The following is a 16971-nucleotide window of genomic DNA, read 5'->3' on the forward strand; positions in this document are numbered from 1 at the left end:
CTTCCTTCCTCTGATTGGCTCTTGCCATACCGTCCGCCTTTTGATGTCCTCCTTTCAAGGGAAAACAGAGCTTGGCTGATTCCCCCTACTCTCCTTGGCAGGGCGAAAAGCTGCGGTAGGTTTCTGTGCCTCTGCCGAAATGCACTGGCTGTGTGGGGTGGCTCCATAATGGAGGGGCTTCACCGCTACCCACTTCTGGGACTCTTGATCCAATTGACCGCCCTGAGAGAGAACGGTTGAAGTTCCAGCTTTTGACTTTGCTTCAATCTGGGAGTGGGGGAACCAGCCCCCCTCCAGATGTTGTGGGACTACAACAACTACCATCTCTGCCAGCTGCTGGGATGGATGGGAATTGAAATTCCAACAATGTTTGGAGTTTCCCTCGTCCCCATTTTAATCTGTCTTACTAACGGCCAGAGCAGCCACTCATGCAGAGGCATGGCAGGGAGTCTCCATTCTGGATGGTGCTCCTGTGGGCTTTTCAGATATTGCTGGACTACAAATCCCACCATCCCTGATCCCTAATCAGTATTAATAAAAGTGTTTGGGGGATTGTAGATCTGGGAGGTCTCCTAACATCTCTCATCACCCTTACCACACTGCAGCACCCAGGACAACAACAAATTATTTTTTGGAATTGTTGATTTCAGAAAACTTTTTTTAAAAGGTTTTTATTAAAGACTTTCTTTTGTTACAAAACAAATAAACAGGGGAAAGCATGTCTGTGCCCCCCACTACCAATTCATAGATTCCTTTTCACAGTTCTTTTATATGTAGTGGGAGACACTTTTGTCGTAGACATCTTGCAGTTGTGGGGGAAAGAGAAGGGAGGGAGACAGATGGGTTTTCTGTTATAATAATAATATAATTTATTATTTATATCCCAGGCACTCTGGGCGGCTCCCAACAGAATATAATAATAAAAAAGCAACAAAACATCAAACATTAAAAGCTTGCCTAAACAGGGCTGCCTAAAAGTCAGATAGTTGTTTGTTTCCTTGACATCTGATGGGAGGGTGTTTCACAGGGCACCACTACCGAGAAGGCCCTGTGCCTGGTTCCCTGTAACCTCACTTCTCGCAGTGAGGGAACTGCCAGAAGGCCCTTGGAGCTGGACCTCAGTGTCTGAGCTGAATGATGGGGATGGAGATGCTCCTTCAGGTATACTGGGCCGAGGTCATTTTGTTCTTTTGTTCTGTTGCATAGGGATTTGTGTAGGGGTTTGTGTCAGCATCATCACATAGGTAGGTCCTTTATTACAAAGAGGTTGCACTGCAATCATGAACGCAAACCAACCAAGCTCTGGAGCCCTTAATCTCTTGCAATGTCAATAAAAACAAACAACAAACAGCATAAAGAATGCATTGCAAAAATACATGGTTGCATGTAAAAATGTTACATTAATACAAAGTTACCAATATATAGAAATCATTTTCCTTCCGGCACACCCTCCCTCTCAGACTCTGGATTTTCACCCCAGGGTCCAAACAAACTCAGCTCACCCACAAAAGTCTCATAACCAAAAGAGTTCCTGGAAACAGCAAATGTCGTCTTAGTCTCTCATTGTAGGCTTGCTTTTTATGAGCAGGCCCAAGGTGGATGTTACCTCCTTAGGCTGCTACAGTTGTGTCCCATTCAGCTGCCTTCTCCACACTCAGTTCCAGGTACAACAGGTTTGTTGATTTCCCCAGGGGGTCCAGAGAATGGGGAAGGGGCCCCCTTCCACTCACAGCTCTTTCTTCACCCTCTGTCCTCTCCTCCTCCGACTCCTCTAGTTGATACCATCTCGGAACGCCCAAATTCTTCTTTCTCCCTACAGCTCCCTGCCTATTTTTCACCCATACCCAGGGAACTATGGAAACTTCGAATACCTCAATTCCCAAACGCAAGAAAAAGGTGAGTTCAGATGCAGCCTGGCTCCCCCTGGTGAGATTCAAATCAAAATCAGCCACAATGGTTTGAAGTTCTAAAGCTGGGCAAAGCAAATCGGTACTACAGCTCCCCACTGTCCCTCCTCATTGGCCACGCTGGCTGGGACTGATGCGAGTTCGAGTCCAGCAACAATTGAAGGCTGCCATCTTAGCCAGTGTGGTACAGTGGTGAGGGTGTCCAATGAAGACCTGGAGACTAAGGTTCAAATCTCCACTTGGCCATGAAACGAAGAAGAAGAAGAAGAAGAAGAAGAAGAAGAAGAAGAAGAAGAAGAAGAAGAAGAAGCCACTCATGCAGAGATGCAGCAGGCAGCCTCCTACCTTGATGGTGTCCCAGCTCCCAGGCACATTTAATTCAGGGATGGGCAGCCTGTAGATTTCCATATGTTGTTGGACTACAACTCCCATCCTCCCTGACCGTTGGCCGGGCTGTTTTTGGGCAGATGGAAGTTGAAATCCAACCAAATCTGGAGAGCTGGAGGCAAGGTTTGTTTCTGCCTTTGCTCTCGCCTCTGCTTCCTTGCAGAGTTGGATTTATCCCTAGTAGTAGTACCTCTGGTTACGAACTTAATTCGTTCCAGAGGTCCCTTCTTAACCTGAAACCGTTCTTTACCTGAGGTACCACTTTAGTGAATGGGGCCTCCCACTGCCACTGCACCGCCAGCACGCGATTTCTGTTCTCATTCTGAGGTAAAGTTCTTAACCTGAGGTATTATTTCTGGGTTAGCGGAGTCTGTAACCTGAAGTGTTTGTAACCTGAGGTGTTTGTAACCCGAGGTACCACTGTAATTAATTAGTTACTGCCCATCTAACTGGACGGCTACTCTGGGTGGCTTCGAACAACTTAAAAATTGAGACATCAACCATTAAAAACTTCCCTATATAGGATGGCCTTCAGATGTCTTCTAAAAGTCAGATAGTTGTTTGTTTCATTGACATCTGATGGGAGGCATGACTACTGGGAAGGCCCTCGGCCTGGTTCCATTGTAACCTGACTTTTCTCAGGGAACTGCCAGAAGGCCCTCAGAGCTGGACCTCAGCGTCCGGGCTGAATGATGGGGGTGGAGACTCTCCTTCAGGTATGGAGGGCCAAAGCCATTCAGGGCTTTAAAGGTCAGCACCAGCCCTTTGAATTGCACTCAGAAACGTTTCCCAAGAAGGGGAGGGCTCTTCACCAATAGGAGAGGTGCCGGAGTCACCCCAATGGCTTGAGAAGTTGTGCTTGGGGTTTCTGCTGCTGTGGGATGTACCACTCACCTGACCCCCCTCCCCAGGTCCTACTATTGCATGCAAATTGCAGCCTCTCAGCCTGCCCGGACTGTAGGTCCTGCTCACTGAATCAGGACAACCGTGCCTGCAATTTTTGCCTCCTAATGTGGCCTGGGGATTGTGGCAGGCCCCATTTGGCCACTGGCTGAGAGAGGCAGTGACTGGCCCAAGTTCACCCCAGTAAACGTCATGGTTGAGCAGGGGATTCAAGCCCTGGTAGCCTATCCCAAGACCTAGACCGATACGCTAACCACTACACCGCACTCTCTCTGGAGTGTCTGGCCATGCTTCGTTTTATGGGTAGGGCTGGGTTTTCACTAGTAGGTGTCTCTAATGCACCTGCACAGTTATACAACCAGCAGCACTGTCTACTGCTCTTTCCTATAGGAACTGACATCCGGACTTCTAATTGCTACAGTGATTCCCTCCCTTGGATCCTTGCAACTGGGATACATCTACTGGGTTGTCTTCAACCCAGAGACGGTAAGCCAGCCCTATCATCTGTGGGACTACTTAGAATCAAATAACTTGGAAGGGAACCCCAAGAGTCATCTAGTCCAACCCCCTGCAATGCAGGAATCTACATAGGGCAGGGGTGGGTCAATGCATTCGCTTGGAAAAGCCGTAGCTCAGCAGCGGAGCATCTGCTTTGCATGCAGGAATCTCCTGGTTCAAAACCCGTAACATCCCCGAGCGGGGCTGGGAAAGATCAGAATCTGAAACCTCAAAGAGCAGCTGCCAGTCAGTGCAGACACTACTAGGCTAGATTGGGGGACAATGCTTCTACTGGTTCTACTAGGGACCTAGGTGGTGTCATGGGCACCAGCTGGGGAGCCCCCAATGGAAGAAAGTGGTGGAGTGACAAAGAATGGTCAGAGGCAGAAGACTGGGGAAAGGCAGTGTCAGAAACTGAAGAGGTAGCAGGGTTGAGTGAGCAGGGGGAGTCTGTGGGCCACAGCTCAGTTTTAGAGGGCAAATGTTGCATGTGGGGTGGTCCCAGGGGCAACCCAAAGCATTTCTAGTTCTTGTTTTTGCTGAGGGCAGCAGGTGATGGCAAAGAGCTCTGCTTGAGACTCTGGGTAACTGCTGCCATTCAGAGTACAATGGTACCTTGGTTCTCAAACTTAATCCGTTCTGGAAGTCCGTTCCAAAACCAAAGCACGCTTTCCCATAGAAAGTAATGCAAAATGGATTAATCGGTTCCAGACTTTTAAAAACAACCCCTAAAACAGCAATTTAACATGAATTTTACTATCTCATGAGACCATTGACCCATAAAATGAAAGCAATAAGCAATGTACTGCAGTCACACAATCAATCAATCAATCAATCAATCAATCAATAGCTGAACTGGTTCCACACAGTCACAAAAACAAAAGAAAAAGAGCCGCAAAAACAAAAATGCAAAATAAATAGCAAAAACAGACAGACCTCAGCGTAACGTTCAAAATAGAAGCGTGGCACTCGAATCGGAAGCGTAACACTCAAAACAGAGCATGTTTGGCTTCTGAAAAAAGTTCGCAAACTGGAACGCTTACTTCCGGGTTTGCAGTGTTTGGGTTCCAAGTTGTTTGAGTACCAAGGCGTTGGAGAACCAGGGTACCGCTGTAGGTGATACTGCGCTGGATGGTATAAATTAGTTTCCTGTGTCTCAGATCCTGTGTGCTTGTCCCACTTCAGACTTTCATCTGATGTCTCTCTTCCACCTTAGGTCTCACATATAAATTCCAACATAACGGAAGAGACCGAAAGGATGGACATCAGAATCGAAGAGACTCTGAGTGGCCGGGTGGCCTTTAACGCTATGGTCTTCCCAATTGGAGGCATCATTGGGTCGCTAATGCTCGGCACCTTGGTGGATGGCTGCGGCAGGTACAGAGATAATAGGGTGATGGAGAACAGTAGGCACAGCAAGAGGTGTTGGGGGGTGGGGAATATGACTATCACTGACCCACATCCCCCACTGATCTCTATTTAAGCTATGTGTTGGGTCATTGCCTTAGAAACATAGGAAAACACAACACAAAGGAATACAGATAAATAAAGCAACGCGGCTCACATGACTCTGTATGCAATTATATAGAACTTATATAAAAGACAACATGTAAAAATAAGACATTTATATTCCACCAAGCATCCATTTCTTTAAATATAGCCTTTACATGATACACGGGTGGCGCTGTGGGTTAAACCACAGAGCCTAGGGCTTGCTGAACATAGGGAGCAGCCTCGGGCTGTTTCAGACTGTTGGTCCATCTGAATCAGTAGACCAGGGGTCAGCAAACTTTTTCAGCAGGGGGCCAGTCCACTGTCCCTCAGACCTTGGGGGGTGGGCGGGCTATATTAATAAAAAATAAAAAATGAACGAATTCCTATGCCCCACAAATAACCCAAAGATGCATTTTAAATAAAAGGACACATTCTACTCATGTAAAAACACGCTGATTCCCGGACCATCCACGGGCCGGATTTAGAAGGCGATTGGGCCAGATCCAGCCCCCGGGCCTTAGTTTGCCTATCCATGCAGTAGCCAATCAGTATTGTCTACACTGACTGGCAGCAGCACTTCAGGGCCTTGTGGCAACTCCGCAGCTGCCCTCCCTCCTCTACTCTTTTCGCTGCTTGGGGCCTGCTCATCTCCTCCTCACACCCTTTTTGCTGTATTTTCAGGAGACGGTCCCTGATGCTCAATAATGCTGCAGCCGCTGTTGCCTGTGGATTAATGGGTGCTTCCGATGCAGGGAAATTCTACGACTTTGGCATTTTTGCTCGCTTCCTCGTTGGGATATCTTCAGGTGGGGAAAAAAAAAAACGCCCCGCATGCAGTCTTTGAATTGCCTTTTAACAAAACCAAGCCAAACAAAAGCAGAAAGCTGCCTTGAACCCGTGTCTGTGGTTTGAAAGCTTTGGCTCCTGAACCCAGATGCCTAGGCTGCTTATCAGCATTAAAAAGTTAGGGAGCCGTGCACAATGTTAATCCTACTCAGAGTAGACCCGTTGAAAATAATAGGCGTGACTTAGGGCTGACTTGGGTCCCATTTGCAATGTACCTTTCAAGCAGTATCATACCATTTTAAATACTTCTCCAGTAGAGGATTCTGTTTCAATTTTTAAACCCCTCTGGGCAGCTTCCAACAGAATGTTAAAAACACGATTAAACATCAAACATTAAAAACTTCCTTAAATAGGGTTGCCTTCAGATGCCTTATAAAAGTCAGATAGTTGTTTATTTCTTTGACATCTGATGGGAGGGCGTTCCACAGGGCAGGTGCCACTACCGAGAAGGCCCTCTGCCTGGTTCCCTGCAAGGTAATTTTTTTTCCCATTTGTCTCCAGCTTTGACCAGCACACTTCTCGTTTTCTTGCCGTGCATCATTTTTATTTATTTATTTTACTTTCCCCCCTGTTTAGCGCTCTTACAAAAAAAAAAAAAAGGTGATCAAGTCATATAGGTGCGAAATTTGTGTGTGTTCCCGCTCATTTGTGATGGCTCCACAACTTTATTTTCTGTCTATAATGATAAGTATTCAATCATACATATCGGAAAGATCCCGTTTCCTTTTACATATGTCAAATGATTGTCTGATTCATCGGGTTTCCTGGTTTTCTGATTCTCTTCTGATTCCCTGCCATGGGTGGGTGAAGCTGAAGGTGGAGACAACATGAGAAGCAGGCTATACAATCATGGAGTCACAGAATTGTAGAGTCGGAAGGGACCACGAGGGTCATCTAGTCCAACCCCCTGCAATGCAGGAATCTTTTGCCCAACGTGGGGCTCAAACCAACGACCCCGAGATGACCAGGCTATCCCAGTTATATTGGTTATAGGAAGAATAAATGGGATAACATAGGGTTTCTGGAGTCTTTTCCCAAGTAAAATTAGAGGCAAAAATCCCAGGTGGGAACATCCAGTCCCAGACCAAATAGAAAATGCGGCAAAGAGGTATGGACTTAAGAGAAAGCGTGACTGGGCCCTGAGTTCAAGTGGTGGGAGGCAGAACGGCTGGGACCAGCAAAGTTCTACTCACAGCAAACCCACTGAAATTAACAGAGTTATCTGTGTGCACTAGTCTGTTCAGAGCAGGATTAATAGTGGTTGCAGCACTATGATGAAGTAACACCATGGATGAGGTCCCTCTGCCAGTTGTGCCTGTGACCCTTTGATCCTCATTTAACCAGGCTTGTTTTCCACTATGATCCCGTTATATGTTGGAGAGCTCGCCCCCGTAAGCATGAGGGGTGCCTTCACGATGATGTCCATACTGTTCTTCACCGTGGGTCTCCTCTTGGCTCAGGCCATCAGCAGTCCCAACATCCTTGGGAACAAGAAACGTAAGTTGGAGAAAAGAGGGTGGGGTCAGGGATGTGGGGGTGGCGCTGTGGTCTAAACCACTGAGCCTCTTGGACTTGCCAATCAGAAGGTCGGCTGTTTGAATCTGTGCAATGGGATGAGCTCCCGTTGCTCTGTCCCAGCTCCTGCCAACTTGGCAGTTCGAAAGTATGCCAGTGCAAGTAGATAAATAGGTACCACTGTGACGGGAAGGTAAACGGCATTTCCATGCGCTCTGGTTTTCGTCACGGTGTTTTGCTGCGCCAGAAGCGCTTTAGTCATGCTGGCCACAGGACCCAGAAAGCTGTGGACAAACGGCGGCTCCCTCGGCCTGAAAGCGAGATGAGTGCCGCAAGCCCATAGTTGCCTTTGACTGGGCTTAACCGTCCAGGGGTCCTTTGCCTTTTACATCCTATGATATGTAGGCAGACTAGGCATGGCATCCTACTTCATAATTAAGAAGAGCCAATTTTAAACATCTTTTTAATTTCATCATGTATCATTTCCCCAAATACCCTTGCTTTCTTGCAAGCCCACCACATATACAGTAGATACAGTGGAACCTTGGGTTGCGAATGTGATCCGTACGGGAGACACGTTCGCAACCCACAGCATTCGCAACCTGCTGCACCGCATCTGCGCACACGTGAGTCACAATTCAGTGCTTCTGCGCATGCACAAAGCACCGAAACCAGGAAGTAACCTGTTCCAGTATGCGTAACCTGGAGCATCTGTAACCCGAGGTACCACTGTATATACAATCCATCTACCTTCTTTACACTTTCCGCAATTGTAAGGAACCTTCTTGTAATGGTTGTAGGGGTTGCTCGTGCATAAGTTGCCGCCACTCCTGGCTAGGTTACCTGGTTGAATCCTTTCTGTCTGGACAGCCCTTCACTTCATGGCTGTCTCAGTCGCTGGCAGAATCCGTCAGTGGCGTTTCTTGAACTTCTTCCAGCAAAGAAGTTCTTTGACGCCAAGTCTCCTCCTACTCTCCCTGCGCGGAAGTCTTCTGCGCAGGGAGGGTGTGGGCAGCGGAGGACCCGTGCTCTCCCCACTGGTCTCTGGGTGAAGAGTCCTGGAGCCTCCTCTCCGATTCCCCCATCTGCCCCCCCCTTCTCCACTGGTGTTACGCTGATTTCCTTCCCCAGCAGATGGGCTGCCTCTCTCCCTACTGGGACCCTCTCCGGCATCCCTCTGGAGCCTTCCCTCCGCCTCTAGCTCCGATGGCAGTTCCCTGACACTTCTTATACATTTTAGATAATTTGTTTAAATGAATGTATCAAAAAAGAAGCCAGAAGTATTTTTCTGTGAGGGATTATAGGCATAAATTCCAAAGGAAATGTTAAAGTTGTTTTTGTATGTAACGACAACAGCTTTATGTGCAGAAATGGAAGGAAGGAAGAAGTTCCTACCAAAGAAGAATGAATAAGTGAGATAATGGACTATGCAGAACTGGCAAAATTAGGAGAATCTCACGATGATCGTTTTATGGAAGAATGGATGTCTTTTTTGGACTGCTTAGAGAAATATTATAGTATGATGAACTCACGAGCAGGATGTGAGCAACGAGCAACAGAAGTAATTAGTTTATAATATAGAAGATAGGGGGCAGCAGAAGCAGAGAAACCACAACTCCATGGAAAACGGGTTGGGAGATCAAAAAAATAAGAGAAAAGATGAAATTGTGTTTTGATTGTATATGTTTAAAATGTTGAAACTTAATAAAACATAATTGAAAATAAAAGAAAAAAACATAACAAGAGCCTTCCAGAGCAGGCCAGTTGCCATCCATCGCCCTTTCCTCCATGAGTTTGTCCCATCCTCTTTTAAAGCCATCTAAGTTGGTGGTGGCCACCCTGGCCTCTTGTGGAAGTGAGTTCCACAGTTCAGCTCTTCCTGTGGTCGGCCCCTTCTTTTCTCTGCCCTGCATTCAGTTTTGCAGGATGTGTCGTGGTCCTAGCGTCAGGAGAGGGGGAGAAAAGTGCTCTCCCCTCCACTGCCTCCACTCCATGCTTCACTTTGTAAACGTACCTTGTTGCGACTTATTCACTTGTCTCGTTTTCTTAGGTCTGCCAGTGATGCTGGGCTTGACTGGGATAGTTGCTTTCTTCAACATCCCGCTCCTGCTCCTGTGCCCTGAAAGTCCTCGCTACCTGTTTATTCAAATGAAGAACGAAGCAAAAGCGAGGAAAGGTAGGCTGGCTTTGTAGCTTTGTGTTATGTTGGAGGGTATGTGATGTTTACACTCTAGTCTGGACAGTGCGTAGTGCTTGAATGCTCTTTCTTCCTCAGATTCTCTCTCCTTCTCTCTCTCTCTTTCTCTCCCCACCCAGCCTTGAGAATGCTCAGGAACAAGGCTGACATGGAAAATGAGATTGAGGAGCTCCGAAAGGAGGAGAAGTATGAGATACAAGAAAAGGACATGACGATATTTTCGCTTCTGAAAAGCCATAGTCTCCGTCGCCAAGTCATCACCGTCGTCATCTTGTTGGGGGGACAGCAATTTTCTGGCATAATTGGGGTGAGGAAGCCAATGTTCCAAGTGGCTCAGGAGCTGTGGGAGAAGGGATGAGGAACCTTTCTCTGCCGGGAGGGGGCATGTTCCTGCCCCGGAAAGTGCCTGAGGGTCACGTGTAATAATGGGGGGGCTGGCTATTTTTTTCAACTGGTGAATGAAGGAAAGAAAGGGCTAAGGAAAGGAAGACCAGAAGGAAAGAGGACTGAGGCTTTTACGTCCTTCAGCAGTGAAATGATATGTAGTAAAGCTGGACCCACAGTTGAGGCCAAAATTGGCAAATTTCAGGGAAGCCAGATAACCTCCAGGGGAGAACTGATATTCTTCACTGGTTCAGGAATCTATTTCTTCAAGCTCCTCTCGAACCATTGAAGAATTTCACTTATGTTTGTCAGAAAAAACATCCTCTGAGAAGTTTTGCTCTACAATCAGCATTCAGAGGCTGTAACACTAGGTTGCTGATTTGTGTGTGTGTGTGTGTGCATGCACCCGCACACCCACCCAGACAAGGAATTCCAGAACATTCTTCCAGGTGAAGCAGGTGGGGAACTGAATCCAGCTGGAGGAGCCATTTTGACACCCCCAGCTCTCACAGGCCAAGTTTGACAGGGTGGGGGCGATTGCCTCATGTCACGTGAGGCAACCCTGTGTTGCTGTTTTTAGCCAGGCATTTTAATGAATTCCGGTTTTGTTGTTTTTTTTATTTTGTTACCGTGTACACCTCTGAGGGAAGGATGAAATCAAATGTGGGTGTATTGCCTAGAATAGAATGCATAAATAAATATCCTCCTTCATTGGAGGCGTTGAAACATAGCTTGAATGGCCACTTGCCATGGGTTTGTTATCTGCGATTCCTTCATTGCAGGAGATGACTCTTGGGCTCCATTCCAGTTCTTTGGCTTTATGATTCTAAAATACATGAAAGGCAGCTCTCATCAGCGAAGGGTTGTTTGGCGTGGTTTCTATTTTATTTCATTTTGCTTTTTCCTCTTTCCTGAAAATTCCTGGTAGCCGGCATCTTCTTCCGCAGCTGATGTTTTTGTTTGCTGTGATCTGCTTGCAGGGCTACTTCTACGCAGAGAAAATCTACAGGTCACTTCTAAGCAAAGAGAGCCATATCTTTTATATGAATTTGTGTGTGACGTGTTGGCTCTTGTTTATAGCCTCCATAATGGTGAGCCATCCCCTCTCTCCTTCCCTTTCAAATCTCCAAACTCAATCCCAGAGAGACCTGCATTTGGCCTATAGTATTCCCACCCTACCAATTAAAGAGAGGGAGGTTACATGATGTTGGCTATTTATCTATTCAGTCTGGCTTGTTGGCAAGGAGGGTTTAGATAAGGCCACATCAAGACAATTTTTCTTTACGTTCCTCCAGAACTTTCCTTATGGCAAAAAGCTTGATCTTTGGGGGATTTTTTTTTGGGGGGGGGAGGAGCAGTTTTGTTGCACAAGACATCCAATCAATTGTTTAAAAAACTTTTAACTCTTTATATTTTTATATTCCTTGTAAGCCGCTTAGCTTTCCTACAGTCAAGCAGTATGTAATTTTTCTTAAATAAACTACAGTGGTACACCCCGGGTTACATACGCTTCAGGTTACATACGCTTCAGGTTACACACTCCGCTAACCCAGAAATAGTGCTTCAGGTTAAGAACTTTGCTTCAGGATGAGAACAGAAATCGTGTTCCGGCGGCACGGCAGCAGCAGGAGGCCCCATTAGCTAAAGTGGTGCTTCAGGTTAAGAACAGTTTCAGGTTAAGAACGGACCTCCGGAACGAATTAAGGACTTAACCTGAGGTACCACTGTATAAACACTTGTAATAAATTGATCTCTTAGCATGGCAGCACCTATGCCATTGACATCAGGCAGATAGATACCTTTGCTGTCTTCTTTTCAGCACCCGCTTAAAACAAAATTGGTTTAGGCCACAGTTAGTTTCGTTTTATTTCTTCTTCTCCCGTTGGTTTTAATAAAATTTTGGATATTTTTTAAAAATACATTTTTATTGATACTTTTTCATATTTCCTGCAAACTAAGAGGCTTCATGACAATCAAGTAGGATATATATTTTTTTAATTAAATGCACGCAGGTATTTGCATGCATTTAGGAGGTTTGTCTTGAGGAAAACTGCCCAGTTCCTTACTTGGTTTGCTGGTTGGCAGCAGCTATTTTCAGGCAGAAACCATGGAGAGAGGGAGTGAGATCTTTGATTTAAAATGTTCCCATAGGAAATAATGGAAATTGTCAGCTCGTTATGTGAACACTAGCCATTTCCTGGGAACGCCGTATGTCCGGTAAGCGGGACCTGCCTGTAAAATCAATAAATCAGCTGTAACTCTGCAACCTGAAGCTGTTGGCTGTGATCAGAGGCTTCCTTTCTTTCTCACCCCCCTGCCTTTATATTCCCTAGATGTCTGTCATTGACTCTGTGGGACGGAGGTTTCTCCTGCTTCTGGGATTTCTGATCTGTAGTGTTGCCTGCGTCTTGCTAACCTTGAGCCTTGAACTTCAGGTGAGTAAATCGGGACCGGCAGAATGCAGAGCTGAACGCTGCTCATTAAAATTAGCTATTCTGCTTTGTTTAGGCCATTATTATAATTCTATATATTAATTCATAATAATAATAATACAGTGGTACCTCAGGTTACATACGCTTCAGGTTACATACGCTTCAGGTTACAGACTCCACTAACCCAGAAATATTACCTCGGGTTAAGAACTTTGCTTCCCCACCCCTGCCTCAAAACGAGAGGCAACCTCGCTCATGCACAACTCTCTTTCTCCAACAGCCCATGCAGCCATGGATGATTTACTTGAGCTCCGTTTTAGTCATTGCCATGATCACTGGATACATGCTTGGGCCAGGTAAGGGCTCAGGCAACACACAAAATTTATTTGAGGTGGGTGAAGAACACGGGCCTTTTCTGCGGCGGCTCCCCATTTGTGGAATGCTCTCCCCGGGGAGACTTGCTGGCGCCTTTATTAAATATCTTTATCATTTTGCCAAGCAAAAATGATTCTCTTTGACCAGACCTTTGGCTGATTAAACAACCTATGGACTTTTAAATGTGTTTTTTGGGGTGGGAGGGGAGTTATCGGTTTGATTTTGTTTTATTATGTGTTTTGCCTTCTCATGTTGTATTTTTGTGTTGTGACCTCTGGATGAAGGGTGATATGCAAATTTAATTAATTAAGATGGAAAAGACATAGATCCAGCACTGGAAGGGAGTTATAGTTCCAAATATCTGGAGGGCCCTATCTGTACTGTATGTTGAAAGAAGTTTTGTATCACTTTAAACGATCATGGCTTCCCCCCCCAAAGAATTATGGGAACTGTGGAGTGTTTAGGAGACCCCTCCTGTTCCCTTCGCAGAGCCACAATTCCCAGAGTTCCCTGGGAAGAGGGTGTGACTGTTAAATCACTCTGGGAGGAGGGAGCCAAATTCAACACCCAGCTTCGTTCTGTCTTCCCAGCTATAGTCACCTACGTGGTCACTCTCGAGATCTTCCTTCAATCATCGCGGGCCACAGCTTTCACGCTGGGTGGAATAGTGAACTGGGTCACCCGCTGCTCTGCTGTGGTGATCTTCCTTAAGCTAGAGGTGAGTGGTTCTGCCAGGTCCCTTTTAGCGGGAAATAAATAAATAAAACAGCAATAAAAATCACATTTCTTCGAGCCACAAACTGTATCTAGCAAACACAACAGCTCCGCCCCAACGGTAGGAAATGACGTGGGAATGCTGGGAGAATGCAGGGAACCAGTTTGCATCTGCTGCTGTTTAAAAGAGCTCAGCTCCAGCTTGCTCCTTGCTCGAGCAGCTTCTGAGCTCAGTTGCTCCCCAGAGCACAGCCTTCATGTTTGCAGACGGCTGGTCCCACCTTGCCTTCTGCTTGGCTTGAACCTCATCTCACCCTATACCCTGCAGGGCAAGACAACAAGCCCCTGCAATTGGTAGGCCAGGTGAAGTTCCTGAACTGAGGACTCTGGCCGTTCCGCTTTTGCGTGCTCGACAAAACGACCTTTCCTGGAGGTCCTGGATCGGCATCCAGACACCGTGCAGGCGTCATTAAATGGAAACCGAACCCTGGAAGGACAGGAGCCCTATGGGTGGGCTCTTCCACGGTCCGGGTGTCAGGTCCACGTGTCTGTTCTGGGTGGGGTGGCACCCCCGTGAAAGCGGAGGTCAGCAGTCTTTCCCATCCCGAGGGCTGCATTTCCTTCTGGGGCCACATGAGATGGGCAGGGCCAGCGGCACAAGGAGGGTGTGTTGAGCAACTGTGCTGGTCCCGAGGGCTAACCGTGCGGTGAGGTCCGAGTCCAGTCTGAGGTCGAGGGTGCAGTATGGAGGCTGTCCGTCGAAGCTGAAGCAGGGTCCAAGGCAGGGAGTCGGGTGAGGTCAGGAACTCTGGCAGAAGAGCAGGACAGGGTTCAGGCAGGAACAGGCTACCAACAATGTTGCTCCCGCAACCTGGGACTGGGCTGGCTGGCTTTTATCTGCCCTGAGGCATAGGGTGGCCCTGGTCCACAGGTGACTCGCCTCTCCTGGCCTGGAGGCTAGCACTCCTCCTGCGAGAACTCCTCCTGCGAGAACTTCATTCCCTCCACCTCTCTGCCCTGAGCCTCTGCAGCTCAGGAGAGGCTGGAGGATTACCAGACCCAGAGGCAACCTCAGCTTCCCCTGACGGGGCTGAGAGTGGAGCACCTGCAGGCAATGGGTCCTCCATCACCTCCAGAGCAGACTTAGCTGGTGCCTGCACCTGAGGATCCAGCACAGGTGAGGACCCTTGAGGCTCAAGCCCCAGCCCCGGCTCAGCTGGTTCTGGAGGCGGGGACTCCTGTGCAGGCTGGGATTCGTCAGGTTCAGCCTCCGAGTCCGAATCCCAGGCCATCACAGCAACACATGCAGATTTCCTCCCTGCACGCTTGATTACAACTCCCAAACTGAGGCGGAAATGCCCAGAGCTGAAATGGAGACTGGGAAAGCGAGGAGCCCGCCGGGACACATTGGTCAACCCCTGCTTATCTCCCCCTGTTCCCTCCCCCTTTTGTCTTTCCAACTCCAGCCGCTCACTGGGCCTTACAGCCTCCTGATCCTTTGGCCTCTCTGCATGGTGACCTTTATTTATATTTCCGCGATGGTTCCGGAAACCAGAGGCATGACCTTTCTTGAAATCCGCAAGTCCATGGATCTCCAAGCCAAGGAGGATAAGGAACAGATAGATAGAAACCCAAATAGTTAGAAACTCAGAAGGCGTTGATGCTGTGCTTAATTGTTATTTTTTAAGATACAACGGTCCAAAGAGATCCCCTTCATGCTGTCCTTCAGTCGCCTCAGCTCTGTTAACACATACGGCCATTTTCCTTTCAGGCCAGAAGAGCAACCCAAGCTGTTTCCCCCTTCGCTGTGTGCACTTTTCTATTGTTCTACCATAAATGTTGTTTCTTTATTAAATTACGAAGGGCGAGCACAATCAGTCCAGAGCCAAATGTGTGAAATGACTCTCGAGCCCACAAAATCACAACCGCCGGTAATGGGGCCTACACTGTGATCGGTTTCCTTCGATTCACCACACCCGTTACGCTGTTTGAGACAGCTTTACTTGGCCAGAACAGCTGCGGCCTCTGGGGAACCCACAAAAGTGGAGTCCCCAGGCTTATAAATCACACAGAGGCATTTGCACACACACACACAGAAATCAAGTCACGTTCACAAGCAGAGATTGCAGTTAGATAACCAGGCAGGGGCCTTATCAGGAGAGCAAGGGTAACATCACAGGCAGGCGCTTGAGGAAGAAGAAGGCTGCAGATTCATCTATTGTAAGGTTACCAGATTTTTTTCAAAGAATCCAGGGACACTTTAAAAAAAGAGAAAAAAGGTTATTTTTAAAAAAGTTGTTATTATTATTTTTTTAAAAAAGAAGTAATATCTTCTCTTCTGTGGTCTCCTCTGTCACACGGCCTTCCTCTGGGTCCTGACCTGCTCTCTTGGAGCACTAGCCGCCATGGAGTAGGCTCGGGTCGGGCCTGGGCTTGGCCACGTGTCCTTGCCCTCCCTATGCTCTCCTACCTCTCTTCCTTAACACCGTTAGCGGTGCAAGGTTGGGGCTCCCCTCTTTTTTCTCCTTCCTCTTTCTCTCTCTTCCTTCTCCTTCTCCTCTCCTCCTTCTCCCTACATCGGCTCGGGGTTTTCTTCGCCCCAGAGCGCTGCTGGCCAGTCGGCCAGGTAGCCGAGCTCTCTCGCTCCCGGCTCGATTTGGGTCACAGGCGGGGGGGGGGCATCAGTGGTTCCCCCAGTTGATGTGCTGGGCGTCCCCTGGTTCCCCCTTGGCAGTGGCGGTGGCAGCAGCAGTCTCAGCAGCCCGGAGCCAGTCTGGTAGCACAGTTGGCTCTGGCTGGCTTCAGGAGCTGCTCACTGCCATGCCGCCCGCCATTTTGTCTCGCCGGAAGTCCCCATATGATGTGTCGTGTGCCGTTGAACCAATCACACAATATTAATTCCCTACTAATAAATCTATAACACTTAAAATATAAATCCGGGGACATTAAATGAAATCCGGTGACATTCCGGGGATGGATTATGTCCGGGGACAGATTTGTAAATCGGGGGGCTGCCCCCGGGAAACGGGGACGTCTGGTAACCATAATCTATCGGTGCCTGCAAATTCCTTTGCACTTCTCCATGGACATCAGCCTGCATAGTTCAGTTGGTTAGAGCATAGTGCTGTTAATGCCAAGGTTGCAGGATTGATCCCCATATGGGACAGCTGTCTACTGGTTGGACTAGATCAGGGCTTCCCAAACTTGGGTCTCTAGCTGTTTTGGAACTACAGCTCCAACCATCCTTAGCTAGCAGGACCAGTTGGTCAGGGATGATGGGAAGTATAGTCCCAAAACAGTTGGAGACCCAAGTTTGAGA

General features: G+C 47.7%; 2 protein-coding genes across 2 annotated transcripts in view; both read left to right on the forward strand.

Moving 5' to 3' along the window:
• Positions 1–6: 6 nt before the first annotated feature.
• LOC310850767 (solute carrier family 2, facilitated glucose transporter member 5-like) lies at positions 7–15529 on the forward strand. Its single transcript, XM_083752684.1, has 13 exons — positions 7–115; positions 1820–1896; positions 3588–3683; positions 4912–5072; positions 5871–5995; positions 7380–7532; positions 9601–9726; positions 9867–10054; positions 11112–11222; positions 12465–12566; positions 12844–12919; positions 13529–13656; positions 15119–15529. The coding sequence occupies exons 2-13, from the start codon at positions 1855–1857 to the stop codon at positions 15293–15295; spliced, it is 1485 nt and encodes a 494-aa protein (XP_083608810.1). The 5' UTR covers positions 7–115; positions 1820–1854; the 3' UTR covers positions 15296–15529.
• Positions 15530–15623: 94 nt separating this feature from the next.
• Positions 15624–16971, forward strand: part of LOC310850765 (solute carrier family 2, facilitated glucose transporter member 5-like) — a 35407-nt gene continuing 34059 nt past the window's right edge. Inside the window, exon 1 of the mRNA XM_083752681.1 lies at positions 15624–15872. The gene's annotated coding sequence lies outside the window, so the exon portion shown is untranslated. The remainder of the gene's footprint in view (positions 15873–16971) is intronic.

This window comes from Podarcis gaigeae, assembly GCF_964106915.1.
Source record: "Podarcis gaigeae genome assembly, chromosome: 8".
In the NCBI taxonomy this organism is placed as follows: Eukaryota; Metazoa; Chordata; class Lepidosauria; order Squamata; family Lacertidae; genus Podarcis; species Podarcis gaigeae.

Excerpts from the sequence above, each read along its gene's own strand:
- LOC310850767 (XM_083752684.1), top strand. The coding sequence starts at position 1,855 with ATGGAAACTTCGAATACCTCAATTCCCAAACGCAAGAAAAAG. Across the intron at positions 7,533-9,600 it reads CATCCTTGGGAACAAGAAAC|GTCTGCCAGTGATGCTGGGC; the intron begins GTAAGTTGGAGA and ends TCGTTTTCTTAG. Across the intron at positions 12,920-13,528 it reads TGGATACATGCTTGGGCCAG|CTATAGTCACCTACGTGGTC; the intron begins GTAAGGGCTCAG and ends CTGTCTTCCCAG.